Consider the following 15422-nt stretch of genomic DNA (forward strand, 5'->3'; position numbering starts at 1 on the left):
CTCAGAGATGAGATCCAGAAATATGCCATCTGTGAGAGAAAAGCAAACCCTTCGTGAGCTCATACATCCCAGAGTGTTGACCAAGCATCTGGGTTTTGGTTAAGGGCTGAAAGCAGAGCTTAGGGATTGGTGGAGTGCAGAGGATGGGGGATGGCAGGAGAGAAAAGCTAGCAGGGAGGTTCTGGAAAGCAGTAACCTTTCCGATGATGAGTGCATTTCCTATTACTGCTCTGACACCAGATCCGGGGAGATGATTTAATGGCGGCATTTTGTTTTTGCTGACTTCACCCTTTCCCCCTCTATTAAAACAGAAAACTCAAGAGCTTGGACTGGAGCTATGTGGGAAGAGTGGCCAAGCAGCTAAAATCTATCACTCCTCTGCTTCCTCCCCTGTCTCTTTATGCCACTGATTCACCCACTGTGTGGGTTTGCCTGAGCGCTCCCTGAGGTTTACACTTTTCATTCCCCAACCTCTTTACTGGCTTCTATTTTTTATCCGTTTTACCCCAACCTCCACTCCGTATATTTCAGCTATTACACTGGATATAAATCCTGGACCTTTATGGGTGTCGTGTAGATTATTGCTGTCTTTTTTCCTAAATCTCTGAAAGAAAATTCAATGTCTGTTAGGTGTCACAAGGCTCCAATTTGGCCTGCACTGCAGGGGGCACAAATATGTTCTTAAATTGGTACCCAGTTTACTGGAGCCCCCTGCTGGAAAATTTAAGAAGCTCTGGTTTCATTGCAGGCTCTGGGCGAGAGCTGTAGAAAGACCCGTCCTTGTGCTTCTTTCATCCTCTCTATAGCCGTGAATGAGTTGTGTCTAGATGGGCTAATAAAAGTAGCTGCTCTGACTTGGCTTTATCCATACGTGCGACGTCAGCAGTCCATTCATTACTTTCCCCATCTTGTAAAACAATGGCTCTTTTCTAATGTTGCACTGACCTAACAGTAGATCAAAAAGTAGGAGGCTCCAAAAGTCCAATAATCCACTCCTTTCTGAGGTGCACTTTGTCATGGATGAGAGTCAATGGCTTAGTGCTTTGTGTCATATTGATTTGTGTCACGTGGCCACTCCCAGGGTAATTGCATTGCCCACTTGTGATAAATTCACTGCCTTGTTTTAGCTTCTTGGTCTCAGACAGCAGAGCTTTTCAAAAGAATGAGCAGTTCCACAAACTCCCAAGAAAACTATGGACATTTGAATGAGTTCATATCTGTTCCTGGATGGAGCGCTCCGTGTGCAAGTGTTCACATGCTGAATCAGCAGGACTTCTCAGGTTATCGTAAAGTCCTAAGTAAATTCAGTTCCTGATCTCCATTGTCACTTTTTATATATGACTAACTAAAACGCGAAATTATTGCAGAATGTTTCAGAAAGCCAAAGCGATGTGCTCTGAGGGTGGAGGGGTAAAATGACTGGTGGTTCTGCACAGCTCCACTGAAAAAGACACAAACACTCTTTAATTCTGACAGCGTGTTGTCAGGTTGACATTGATTGGATGTGTGATCTGCCAGCTCCACTTCACACTGGGTACAATCAGCTCCAGCACCTTAGAGGCAGATCAACACCACGGCGTTCTGGTAAAACACTGATCTACGTATAACTTCGTGACAAATATGGGTTTTGTCATCCACAGGAGTATTGACAGTCAAGTGAAACCTTGAGCGTTTAAAATGAATCATCTCATCTCTCTGAAACCGTTATAAACGAAGCAGTACTACGTCAGTCTGTCATAAAATGCGTTTGTCTCCAAACCCGGACAACGCATGCCCTCCGCTGCGTTGGGGTCACATTAGGACAGCTGTCAGTGTGCTTCAGAATAATTTACCTTCATTCTGTGAAACAAATATGGAGAAATTTCCCAGAGCAAAACAGTCGGTCTGCATTCACACCGTTACCTACCTGCTTTAGATCGAATCCATCAGGGCACATTATCCTTAGATCTAAACTCTTCCCAACATTTCATTGGACTTTTGTTTGAGCAAAAATGAAAATAGAAAGTGTAAATGTTCCAGTCAGGATTTGTTTTGTCCCTGATAATGATCCAATTTTTGTATTTAAGAAGCTTTGACTTCTATAAAGTTTCAGTCCAAAACTTTATTATAATCAAATAGGTAGATATAATTCATATGCTTGGAAATTCTGTTGCTTTCTACGGAGTGCAGAAAAATAACCCATTTAATTTAATCAGCATTACAAGCCACACACCAGTACAGCCACTACAGTCTCTTCTATTCTTTCTGATTTATCATGTTCTTTACAGTGAAACATGAAGGTAAAGTAAGGTAATTTTGTTCATATAGCACATTTTCAGCAATAAGCCCATTCAAAGTTGCTGTAACTGCTGTTTGTCCAGATCTGCCTCAACGTCTGGCAACATGGGGTAACGTTTAGCTAATAGAAATAATTCTGCTAATCCTAAGACAAGAAAAGTTTAGTCTCTTTTAATATCAGATATTGTGGAGTAAAGGTTGTATCTTCCTGTAATGTATGTAATTATCTAGTTTTATCTATACTGTCGCCTTCGAGGCACAGCTCTTCCTTGTACCTGCAGTTTCCAAAATCTTCCACCTCACAGAGCAACCCTCCCCCCACTCAGCTCCTTCAGACTAGCCAGCAGGAATTAGCAAACACCCAGTGGAACTGTACTTCTGCTGAGTTTATTATACGAGCTACATCTCAGTGAAACGCTGGTAGAAATGTTGCTAAAGGGGTTCATGGAGGACCGGTGCTGTGATGACTTCTTGAAGGCAGAATTTCAGAAAGAGCAGGAGTTTTTAAAGAGATAGAGGCTCAGTTTCAAGGCGTCAAATTACAAAGTCATATTTGACATATACAGCAGTTTTATAACAATTGAAGGTCACATAGTTACTTAACTGGCACTACATGTCTAGGAAACACATAATACTTGCCCCTTTAAAGAGGACTATCAATAGTAAATGTCTGTGCTGTTTGTGTGAATTCAGAAATCCTTCAAATTATTGAGACACACTTGTATCCTGGCTCAGCAATGTCGCAGCTTGAATTGTGCTTTTCATTTCAGGGTAAAAGAAGTGCTCTTGTAGACATAATATTCAATTCATCCAACTGCTTGGTGTTTTTATTGTGTCATCAATATCGTGGTTGCTGTGATCTCCTTTAACTCAAATGACACATCAGTGAAACTCCTGCAGGAGATCTGTATAAATGGAGGCTCTTTGCGGCGCCTCGGGCGACGGCCCTTTCTCATTACGACACATGAACAGGAATGTGACAGCTGGAAGAGCTGGATCAGATCAAACAGCTGATCACAGATCTGTTGGCCATCAGCACCACTCAGGGAGGACCGGTCCACTGGTGCCACCGCAGGGGCAAGGAAGATGTGAAAACCTCAGTCATAGATTAAACAGCAGATGAAAGAGGACAAGAATTGCCAACTGAGAGTGACACATGTAGCAGACAAAAGCAATCTGTCACGTCCCCTCCACACCCTCACCTCCAATACGATTACATCAATCAATAACCTCTTATGAGTGATTGGATTTTGTCTGCCTCCAAAGTACAGGGTAGGAGGGGGAGCTGCTCAATGTTTCCAATGATTAAAGCACGGCCAAATTGCTTTGATAACATCAAGGACCTTGCTGTGCCTGAGCACGTAAGGGCATTGTTGGGAGCAGATAAAGGCTGGAGGTGGCCGCTGACTCAGATCAACTCTGGAAACACAACGGAGATCTGCCAATGGAGGACTGAACTGATCGGAAACTATGGAGGAATTTTTGCATTCTCTACTTATAAACTTGCCATTCATTGACTGTTCCCAAAATATAGAATACATGCTAGTAAAATATTAAGTAAAACCCATGTCAAAACACACACACAATGACAAAAACTTGTAAAATCACTGTGTAATTTGCACTTCAAACAAAGCCTACAAGCCTAATTCTAAGGTAACAGCGTGCTTTAAGATTTAACAAGCTGTTCTCTAACTTCTACTAAATGGACTTAACATCCTCTGAGACTCATCAGTTTAAATTCCTTGTTTTATTTCTCTGCTGCAGAGAGCAGATTTTATTCATCACTTCAGATATTCAGCCCAAATGTTCGTCTGCGCAAACAGTGAGTGACGTTTTGACAAAACTGAGACTGTCATAATCTAATCCAAAAAAACAAGTAAGTCTGTGGAGGTGAATTTATAGTAATTAACCTATTCAGACCACTAGTTGTGTGAAATGTTTGTTCTGTTTTGACTTTTCTATCAAACTTTTATATTTCAGATCATTAACCAATTTTTAACATTGGATAAAGATCACCTGAGTAAATATTGAAAAAAGGTTTTCAGATGATTGCATTTGTTAAGAGGAAGAAGTTCTTCACACCAGCCTGTTCCTGTGAACCGTTTTTGGGGGTTTGCAAACATAATCAATTTGAACTCATTGATATGATCAGTAATATTAAACAATCAATCCAGTAATTGCCCATCCGTTCTCTGATGAACAGTAACTCCATACAAAAGTTAAAACTAAAATTCCGTTTCAAAACAAAGTTTATATTTAGTTGATGATGCCTGATGTGGCTGGTGACATGTTAGTTTCCTTCCCTCCTTCCTTCATCCATCTGTCCATTCGTCCGCCCAAGCCCCCACATCCTAGCTAGCAAATCCGCCCCTGTACTTCTTTAAATGCATACAGAAGTAGGCTCAGTTGCTTCTTAGATGTCACCGTTGGGAGAATATATCTGGGTATAAAGTGAAAGTATTTGGAATGAGTCCACCTTTCAGTGCCTTACCCCTGGAATGTCTTGTCTGCACCATCAGGACATACTTTAGATCTGCTCATATGCGTCAAATTCTTTGCTAAAGTCATTAGGAAAGCATGTGTGCAGTCACTACAGTCTGGCTAAATGGAAAGAGCACTCCTGTGAATTTGGAAGTTCTTCAATGGTCTCCAGCTGTGAAACAGAAGACTTTGGTCTTTCCTTTATGCCTTAGTTGGAGATTCATGTAAAATCAATTGGCAGTTTGTGAGCAACAATAGGAGTGTGCTCATTAGCAGAGCACACACACTTTGGTGATTTGTCTTCTATTCACTAGGTGGCTAGAGGGCACTTTAAATCCCCATCGGTTCTCGGCTAGATATGCCTGCTCAGCCCATCACACACATCATCTAACGGTGTGTGTGTGTGAGACAGAGAGCCAGAGAGAAAAGCACCTGCCATGGTGTATGTGTAGTAATGTGCAGCAGCTGTTAGGTTATGCCCTTACAACTCATAAGATGCCAATTATCCATGCCAATTAAATTTTTACTCTGGTTTTACTAAATCGGCCATGCTTAGTGTGTAAATACCACACTGTATTATCCCATCTATTTCACAGGTATCACTAGTCTGCTGCCAGAGGGCAACGCGCCACAGTGCACAGATTACCAGACACTCGTCTGGCCTTAAACAATAAACAGAAGATGTCAGGTTTCTTTGTCATGCTGCCCACACAACAGTAGTTTGATTTTACAGTACATGAACGTTTTTGCCATAAGGCTTTTATTTATTTCAAACAATCCCCACGTTTATCCCCAAATAACATTTTGAAGAACTTAACAGATATATTTGTAAATTCATTTGGAATAAAATCGTACAGCATGTCCAAAATGTGGTTCCCAAGAGGAATATTGCAAATCCCCATGTTTCCCTCACTACTGTTTGGTTCAATGTCCATAGGTCTACCTGTCCTCAGTCTGTCCTCAGCCTGTCCTCAGTCTGTCCTCAGCCACTGGTAATGGGGTTGTACTGTGATAACCCTGTAATCAGAGCCAGTCTGCGCATTTTAACCTCATTTTGAACTAAAAAGTGTTTTTAAGCTAACAAAATGTGCTTCTTCTAAAAATAAAAAAATATCTAAAATTACACGACTCTGAAGATTTTTAGACATGAGTTGCGGCAACATTTCATTTCTAATTGGAATAAATAAAGTACTTTTGATTGAATGAGTAGAATCTGAAGCAGATAGAGCACAACAGTTTCAACAGTGTTGGATGCATTTGGACTGCCAGCAGAGGACTTGTGACAGAAATGAGCCAGCTGGTATTAGGTAAAGGTTAGGTAAACACCCTGCTCACATTTTCTGTAAATTCTCATGTCAGGGCTGCTGTGTTCCACAATCCCAGCTGCATGTTCTGAAAGCCTACTCAGCCTGTGATCACAACAGATTTTTATCACAGCACTATGATGTAAAAGCTTCTAATAGGTTCTGTTTAGACGGAGGCTTCATAGTTCATGTAGACAAAGAGTCAGCTTGAAGCAAACTACCTGGCTTTATTTTTTGGCTGCACTTGGTTTGAAAAAAAATAAAGTCAATTAAATGCATTGTTTGGTGGACCAGTGAAATAATTACCAACTGTAAATTACTGAACAATGCCAGTTTATTTAGCACACAAAAACCACCTTTCAAAGGCTTGGAGTATTTAACAAGTTTCAGCTGAATCCCAAAGAGAGCAGACATTTTCTTCTTCTCATTTATGATGCTGACCATCTCTCAATAACCTCCATCAGACTAGTGAACACTCACTTTACAATTAGAGCCAATTATGTTCTAATCAATGTAGGAGGTTCACAATCTTCAATGAAAATCTGATAACAGGAACAGCCAGGGAGGTCAACCACAAACTCCATTCATCTTCATTATAGCAGACAGAAGGGCAGTGTAAGGGATTTAAGAGCAAAAAGAAAAACACTGGACAAAACACGGGAAAAAGGGGATAATTTACTATGGGCAGTTTTTCAGCCCCATGTGGAGTTAGATTGAAGGTAAATAAAACCATTTCATCTTTAATAGGCATAAATCATAATATTTAATTTTTTTCTGATTGTTTTAGGCTCACAATAGTTTATGTGTATTCATTCTTGTGACAGAAATGAAGAGATATTAAAAAAAAATAGCATGAAAGACCCAGGCCTTGGTGCAGAGGATGTAAAACCTGCAATATGTGGAATGTGGTTATTTGTGTTTGATATCACAAACACAAATTTGTGATATCAAATTTGTGTTTGTGACTTATAGATCAAAGTGTTCTATAAGTGAGCGTTTACACCAGCATTCCCAGTAACAGATCACCAGCAGAGAACTGGACCTTCTGCTGCTGTCAGTTCTGTGACCCAGAACTTAAAACTTTATTCAGAAACATTGCAGTTGTTTGAATCTCTTTTCTGTCACACCGGTCAGTCTCGCAGTCTGCAGTCAGGATACTCACTTTTCTCACATATGATAGATGGAAGAAAAAATAACATACTGATAGAACAGGACTGCAGCTGCAGTTAAGCTCCTTCATTCATTTGCTTAAACATAAATATAAGAAAGTGTAGAGAAAATAACAGTTGCAGCTAATGATCACAACTAACCAGTGTGGAGGAACATTTAGAGACAACGGATACTGACTTAACACAATCTGCAGACATTAACAAATGTTTTGTGTTGGGGAAACAAAAGCAAAAAGAAAAAACTCTTCAAAGGAGAGTGTTTTCCTACCTGTTCCCTGTATGATGATGTCTGTATCAAAAGTTTTCTACTTCTATTTCTTTGTCTTCAATAAGTACCTGTACATTTGTTTGACATATTCCTGTTAAAAAGGAATCTTGTTTTATCAAGAAAAAAAGTCTGTATCCTTTATACATGAATAATCTATCATATAAATGGATCCAGATGACACTTCATCATCTATGTATGGTAATTACTTCCTATTTCAGCAAAGACCTTTCTGTTGTCACAAAGGACTTTAAAAGTTGTTTTTATTTGCTAATGTTTTATGTTTTATTTCATATTTATAGGTCTCAGCACTCTAAATATTTCCCTTTAATAAAAACAAAACAAAATTTTTGTGTTTTAGTAAATATGATTTACCTACTAGTTTATTTTTCTTTACAAATTTACAGTTTTTCATCCAAATACTGAATGAGAAAAGAGTTGGAGTTTATTCCCCAAAACTCTACCAATCATCAGTTCACAGAAAATCAATTTTAACAGGTCTGACGATCCTTTTTTAAGCCATCTGAAGTAGTTCCTCCGTCATCAGAAAACCATTCATACCAGCTGTATTTTACAAGCAGAGGTTTTGTCAAAGAAACTGCACTTGCAGTGCTGACTAAGAGAAAAGGACAACTGAAAGGAAGAAGTCCTTCCAAAACCATAAATTTTGGATTCATTATTTTTTCTCTTCTCGCCTTTTTCTCCAGAAATTGGTTAGTAAAAGCATAACACATCTGAATTATTATAATGGCTGACTGATAATGGATCAGAGTAAATAAAGGAAGTTATCAATCAATCAAGTTTATTTGTATAGCACATTACAGCAGCAAGGCAGTTCAAAGTGAATTACATAATACAAAGTTATCACCACAAAGGTCCGTAGTTCTTAACTTCCCTTTTAACATTTATAGAAATAGATGGGTTAAAGTTTTTGTGCCATATTTGTTGTTGTTTTTTATGTATAGCAGGTTTTTCGTGTTGTGTTGTTGGAGTTGCGTCTCTTCTCATGAGCTTGAAGAAACAGTCCAGCCTTGGGAGATGTAACAAGCATTTCTCTGACACTAACAAGACCTGTATTTATCAGGGCACTTAGAAAAACCACTGAACAGTGCATGGCTGTGTAAAGTCAAGGGAGTACAGTGATTAAAGAGGGGTCGAAATACATTAGCAAAGTCTCATGGGTGACAGCTTGCTGCCTTGTTATCATCCATCATCTCTCCAGAACCGCTGGTTTGATTGAAGGAGGGCAGCAGCATTATTTATGTGACACATAACACAGGCCCTTCCTGTCCTGTGCCTCAGGTGTGATGAGTGCCAGCTCTGTTATCACTTCGGGTGTCTGGACCCCCCGCTAAAGAAATCCCCCAAGCAGACTGGATATGGCTGGATCTGCCAGGAGTGTGACACATCATCATCCAAGGTGAGTGGAAGCCGTCTACATGTGCAGAAATGTTGTGGGTGTGCTAACTGCCTACTGCATTAAGGAACTTTTAAAAGGTCAAAACGACACAAACAAATAAGTGTTTTTAATCCCAGTTTTTGTTTTTGTGTCAAGTAATCTGCAAGAGTTAAGCCAAGGTTTTTGAATTTGGGTTAAACAGTTCACAAGTAAGGTAATCTTAGTAATACCTTTACACGTATAAAATTGTATATCCACACAAGTTGTCATGGCTGTTATTGTGAGCCATGCTTCAGTCTGTCACATATATTGCTTGAGTGTGCAATATTTTTCTGTCTTCTTTATGTAAATGCTGTGGGACTGTCTGGTAGAGAATTGACTTCATTGCAACCAAGTTTAACTATGTTTTGCATATTTATGCATATTATAGGGGGTGAGTTATTTGATTTTCTTCTTTCTTGAAAAGAAGCAGGCATTTCCAGAGGTGCAGTTGGGAACATTGAAGTACAGGCTACTGAAAGTGTAACTACATTATATCAGTATCTTCTGGTAAAAAAAGATGTACAGTCTTTGGAAACAAAAGAAAATACAGCTTTACTTCTACAATTTACAGATCAAGACACAGTACAAGGTTTGTTAAATAATTTTAAGTTAACCTCAAATAAAAAATAAAAAAAGGCAGAAACAATTTCCTCAGTCTTGGAGGGTTGGAAGACTATTTCCAAATACATTACTTAGTTGTTCCTAATGATAACAGAAGCCGATCTCAGCAGTTTCAGCAACTTTCACTCCCAGGTTTGATAAAACTGAAGAAGTCCATCTCCGACTCTACTGACCTCATTAGTATGTTTATGACAGAATCCTTCAAAAGATATTGAAAAATGAAAGCTTTTTACTCATGTTCAGTGTCGTTTACTGAGGATTCCTCTTGTTATACAGGAAGAACGCCTCTTCTCTATAAAACAAATACTTGGTTTGTCTTTGTATGAACCTCAGTACTTCTGAAATAATGTCCTTTAAACAGAAGATATCCAGTTTGACAATAGTGCTGAGGACAGCATGCATTATTGCAGACATACAAACAGACATGGTGGTGGAGGTTAATGCTTTGGGCTTCACTGGTTCTTCTTGCTGGCACTCTTTGTATCTCTTTGGTGTTTCAAAGGACAGCAAACACATTCAGTGCAAACAGTTGTACATGTGATAAGAAAGATCTGATTGACTTCCTGAAATGACTTTGATTACATGCAATTGTGAGGGTTGCAGGTAATCCTGCCATGAGGATTCTCTGTCTCCTTTTTGGTTGTTTTTGTTTTAAATAACAGTATATGATAACTAGTTGAAGCCTCTCTGTCAAAATGACAATTGTTTTCTTCTTTTATTTGTCATCAGAAGGCTGCATTCTTCCTTGCTCTGCCTGCTCTTTGTGGAGTTAAAGGCTGATTGATGCTGGAGCAGAGGAAATAAATTACAAGAAGTATGTTTTAAATGCTGAGTCACAAAAATGAAACATTCAATTATGAGCAAAATTGAAAGGTTATAGCTCTCTGTAAATGTTAAGTGGTCCCTGGATAACAATCCATTAAATACAAATTTCTTTTCAAATGGACTTTTCATATGACTTTTAATATTCAGCGGTACAGTTAAAGAAAAATTGCTAAAAAAAAAAAAAAAAAGTTGTTTAGCAAAACATACCAATGTTCCTCGTTCTGCAGGCCGTTAGAAGATCACCAGGTTCACAAACCACTGAACCTGATTCCGATCCAAAATGCTTTGGAGATAGTGATGCTTTTCACTTGGCCAGTGGGATTAGAACAGGTTTCTGCATTGTGGTGCTGCGTTGCCTCATGAGCAGAGCACGAGTGAGCAGAGATTACCGGAACAAGCTGAAGGTTTTCTGAGCTTTTTCCTACGGTGTGACCAGGGATCTCTCCTTACTTGGAGCAGAAACGTCATAAAATGGCTACATGTTATCATGTAGATGCTGTCTGATGGTTGATTTGGAGACCTGGTAGACCAGGTATAAATCTTTACAGTCCTTATAACAGTGAGCTTTCTCACATCATGATTATTATATTCAAAGGAAAGAGGATGTCATGGATTACATGTCGAAAGTTCCTAGAAACTCCCAACTCAAAATTGTAAAACTGAAATTTCAATATAAAAAGCTTAAGTTTACTTTAATTGTTTGAAATTGTAGGAGGTTAGGGTTTGTAAAAACCCAACAAATATTTCTTACGGGGTTGAGTATATACCCTCAAATTAAACGCTGGAGTTTTGTAAATGATGAGATTATGTTTCTGCAATAAATGAATTTATTTTTTAGGCTTTCCTGCATTTTTTTCAAGAGGTAACCATGATGGGCTCGGTACACAACAACAAGCCATGTTAAACATGAGCACTTCAAAACATTCAGTCTGTTCCCTCAGAGACGGCTGCTTCTCCTTCTATGTATGTAGAAGGAGAAGTTGTAAAGTGAATGTTGTAGCTTCCTACGCTGCCCTCCCACTTATTCACATCAAACAGGAGAAGCTGCAGGGCTCTGCCTCACAGCAATGGGATGTTTCATTGGTTAAACAAAAATAAATCTCAACTTTATTTAGCCAGTCAGGAATCAGAAAAAAATCTGTTCAATAACTTTTCAACGCATTACTTTTGATCATCTCTTATTTCGGCAGTGGACTATAACACATTGTTACATGCAGAGTGAATTGTTTTCTAAATAAGAAGAATTTTATTTGCTTTAAATTCATCTAGCATATTAAGAAGGCACAAGTAAGTAAAAATGGATGAAAGAAGACAACACGTGTTCGCCGCCACTTACATGGCAGGGTCTGCATTTTGAGAGGCAGTTAAGAATGTGACATTTTTCAGAAAGCATGATTCACGGACCTTTTAAGGCGCGAGGTGCTCAGAGTGTCTCAGTAATAGCAAGTGTGGGGAGATAATTGACTCCACTAAGGGCATCTAAAAAGCACTCTGAGATGAGAGCTGTATTTAAGGAAAGTTTTATTATCCGCCTCTAAATGCCAAGCCATGCACCGTTTTTGCCTGTGGTGGAGGAATGTTTCTTAAATGCCAGCTTTAAGTGCAGAATATTACCTGATCTGTGCGTTTGAGATTCATCTGGCCGAGATAGTGGGGCGGTCAACTTATGGCTGACTGTCTTCTACACAGACTAGTGCAGGAAGTAATTTACCAGATCTCCCTGCTGCCACTGGCGTTATCTAAGAAGGAGTGCAACATCTAAGGGAAGAAATAAACAGAAGATAACAGAGTTTTACTTTAACTTTGTCACAAAAACCATAGATTCCCAAGTAGTTCCAAACATTACATTTTTATTTTTGCCAAGTGTCACCCAAATGCTGATGCAAAGGTCACTTTGTTCCACATGAGCTATTCAATTTTGAGCTGCTATAGAGCGCAAAATATAAGACCTCCTTCAGATTTAAATAGAAAACATCTTAAAAAGTCACTATGTGCCAATGTTATTTTTAGTCCATAGTATTAAGAACAATATGGTTTTAACACAGTGATTAAAATCAGTCATTTCATTCTTCTTTCCCAAAATAAAAGTCTCCTCTGGACACTTTGAAAGAGCCAGTTTGTTTTCAAATATATGTAAAAGAATTCAGTCCAAATTCAGCCAGACAGAGGGAGATTCACATCAATATGAATACAATTCAGTAAAATTCATCTTCTTTTAAGAAATAAGGAGGCACCTTTTTAATATTTAATGACTCTACTTTTTTCAGTCAGACTACCAGTTGGAGTCTTGGGTCTAAATGGCCGTTGTGGTCTAATTTTGAATTTACCCTCATATTTTCACCATAAAAACTATTTACCTTACCTTGTTTGGTATCATTATTTTCAGAACATCCTAAACCCTGTGATTTTCCAGTGTTTGTTTCGGTTTGACAAAATTTATTATCGCATTGGCGCAAAAAACACACACAGGAACAAAATCCGAGTAGAAAGAATATTGATACTAATATTGATAACTCGGAAAAATGGCTTTCATGTTGCATTCGTTCACCTTTTGGTCATAAAACAACTACCGATTGCACTCAACATGCGTAAAATGCGCACCACGCTATGGCTAACATGATCGATCATATTCCTGGTTCTATTTGGAAGTGAATATAAAACGAAATCAATATAAAAACACTACTTTTACAAAGTTTGAAGTCTCTACTGTCCAACAGAAATAAAATGCACACTTCTCATGGCGTCTTTTTTTATACAGAAGTCTTTTAAATGCATGACGTCATGCCCGCCACAGGGCGGGCGTCGACTTCGAAAGGTTAACTTTGTTCCAAAGAACTGTCTAGCTGGTGAAATTAAAACATTTTCAACCTTTGGAAGTGAAACAGACTCAGCATAGTTTCATCCCTCAAACCACCTACACTCATAAATGCTTTTATTTCTATCTTTTTTTTCTTTTTTTTTGGTTTGTCTTTAATTGCACATGGAGGAGTATAGCTATGGATTACAAAATCAAATGAGGCATCCAATATAAATTCAGATGTAACAACAGCAGCACAAAGTGACTATTTTTCATATGAAATTCAAAGAGCTGTGATTCTATAATCCTTCAACATGCAGCAAATCACAAAATCAAAACATGATAAGACAGTGCTGTAGCTATTTACACAGGTAAGAAAAGCACGTCTTTTTCCCCCAATTCATATCTCTTGAAAAAAAACTGCAGAAAGTTTGATTAAGCTTGTTTGAAAACTATTTCAGTCCGATGTTCTGTTGTCTGTATTTTGTGGTAGACATGAGGCATCAGAGGTATCTTATGTTTGACAGAGTGAAAAATTACATATAAATATTATAATAATATATATAATATTGTTTTATTTCTAAGGTAGTGCTCTTGTGTCAGATAATGTAAATCAACGTTGGGGAATAATTACAACTTTTTAGGATTTACAAAATCACTGTTAGCCTTCATAGCTGGAGCTGAACCCCTGAACTACACAAACAATGCCTAAACTCAGCTGGCATGCTGGTGGACATAAATACAGGACATTAACATCCATCCATCCATCCATTTTCTGTACCCGCTTGTCCCTAGTGCGAGCGTTTTGGGAGGGGTACACCCTGGACAGGACGCCAGTCTGTCACATTGATATTCTATTTACAAAATATAAACAATAATATGTAAATTTTTTTGTAAAAAGTTATTGCCCGAGTTCTCACAAAGTGAAAAATTCCATCAGCCGTTCCATCAGCAGTGCTGAGCCTTCTTCTGCTGTATTGGTTTAGCCAAGTAGGAGGGACGACCGCTCCAAGATGGCCGCCGTATTTCCTGCGCCCGAGTAGCCAATGGGGCATCTACTCTTGATTATGTCTATGGTTCTCTCCACAATTTCTGTCCATGAACACCCAGTTTAGCGAACTACAGAAAGTTGCCTCTGACTTGTTGAAACTGAAGGTCCAAACCAACTATGAACTCAGGAAAAGCAAAGTGTTTTTTTTCTCGCCTGTGGAACAGTGGCTTCTGAAGTATATTTTTAGAAAATTATCTAAGAAAAATTTTTTTTTTTTTTTCAAGTTAACTTTAAAATATTAGATGTAAAATATTTGCCCTTTGTCATTTTAGATTGTGTGGTTATATTGTATTATATTATCTTGGTTATTTTTGAACGCATCTGATTGTTTAGTTCTGTAAGATGGTTTTCTTATTTTCTTCTAAAGGTCAGAATAAATGAGATTTGGTTGATGTTTCAGAAGAAAATAGCATTTTAATGATGATTTGTCTTTGTGATTTGCTTGCATTGTTGAGGTATCTGCAGGCAGGTGTAATTACAGAGGAGCCGCTGGTTGCTTGTGTCACTGCAACTGTGAAGCTGAATGTTGCCACTACACACGCGTTTCAGCTGTACAAAAGGGGAAATAAAAGGCTTTATTGGACACCCTGGAGTTCATTATAGAAGCTGTGTTTCTCTCAGCCTGCTCCGTTTAGATAAACCTCACTCTGACCAAGGCCATATCCCTCCCGCTCCGGGGCCTTGCTAAATTGATTTCAGCAATAAAGTGACAGTCTTGCCGTAATATACAGATGGCCTTTAATTCAGGCTTGTTGCCGTGCCAAGGGGCTCTTGTTTAAGGCTTTATTTACACCCTTGCAGCAGTGCCTGGCATGCTGGGCTTCATGGTGAATCAGGAGAGGAGATTTTGATAAAAGGTTTGAAATGCCAAAAGCTCTTAAAGTTGTTCAGACAGTGTTTAAAGTGCTCAACTGTGAACTTGTGTGGGATGCACCACTCAGGCTGCTCTCAGCCTTGTTGTTATCAAAAGGTTTGCAACTGTTGAAATGAACGTCCATAAAAGTTTCATTTGCTTGGCTGCCACCACAGCCACAGGCCAACTCCTACTCCGCTAACGATATAAACTTGAAGTTGGGTTCTGACCTCAGATTATTCGGCTCTGTTTATGTCTCGTAGCGCTTTTTCCCGGTTAACGCTGCTGACTTTGGCTACAGTGTTCTTGAGCTCAGTGCGCTGTAGCTGAGGTATTCT

General features: G+C 38.8%; 1 protein-coding gene across 1 annotated transcript in view; it reads left to right on the plus strand.

Moving 5' to 3' along the window:
• The window catches only part of phf14 (PHD finger protein 14), an 80588-nt gene that overhangs the window by 50059 nt on the left and 15107 nt on the right, over positions 1-15422 (plus strand). The window contains exon 17 of the mRNA XM_032580336.1: positions 8799-8916. Within this exon, the coding sequence (XP_032436227.1) occupies positions 8799-8916 (118 nt within the window). The remainder of the gene's footprint in view (positions 1-8798; positions 8917-15422) is intronic.

This window comes from Xiphophorus hellerii, chromosome 13 (assembly GCF_003331165.1).
Source record: "Xiphophorus hellerii strain 12219 chromosome 13, Xiphophorus_hellerii-4.1, whole genome shotgun sequence".
Classification (NCBI taxonomy): domain Eukaryota; kingdom Metazoa; phylum Chordata; class Actinopteri; order Cyprinodontiformes; family Poeciliidae; genus Xiphophorus; species Xiphophorus hellerii.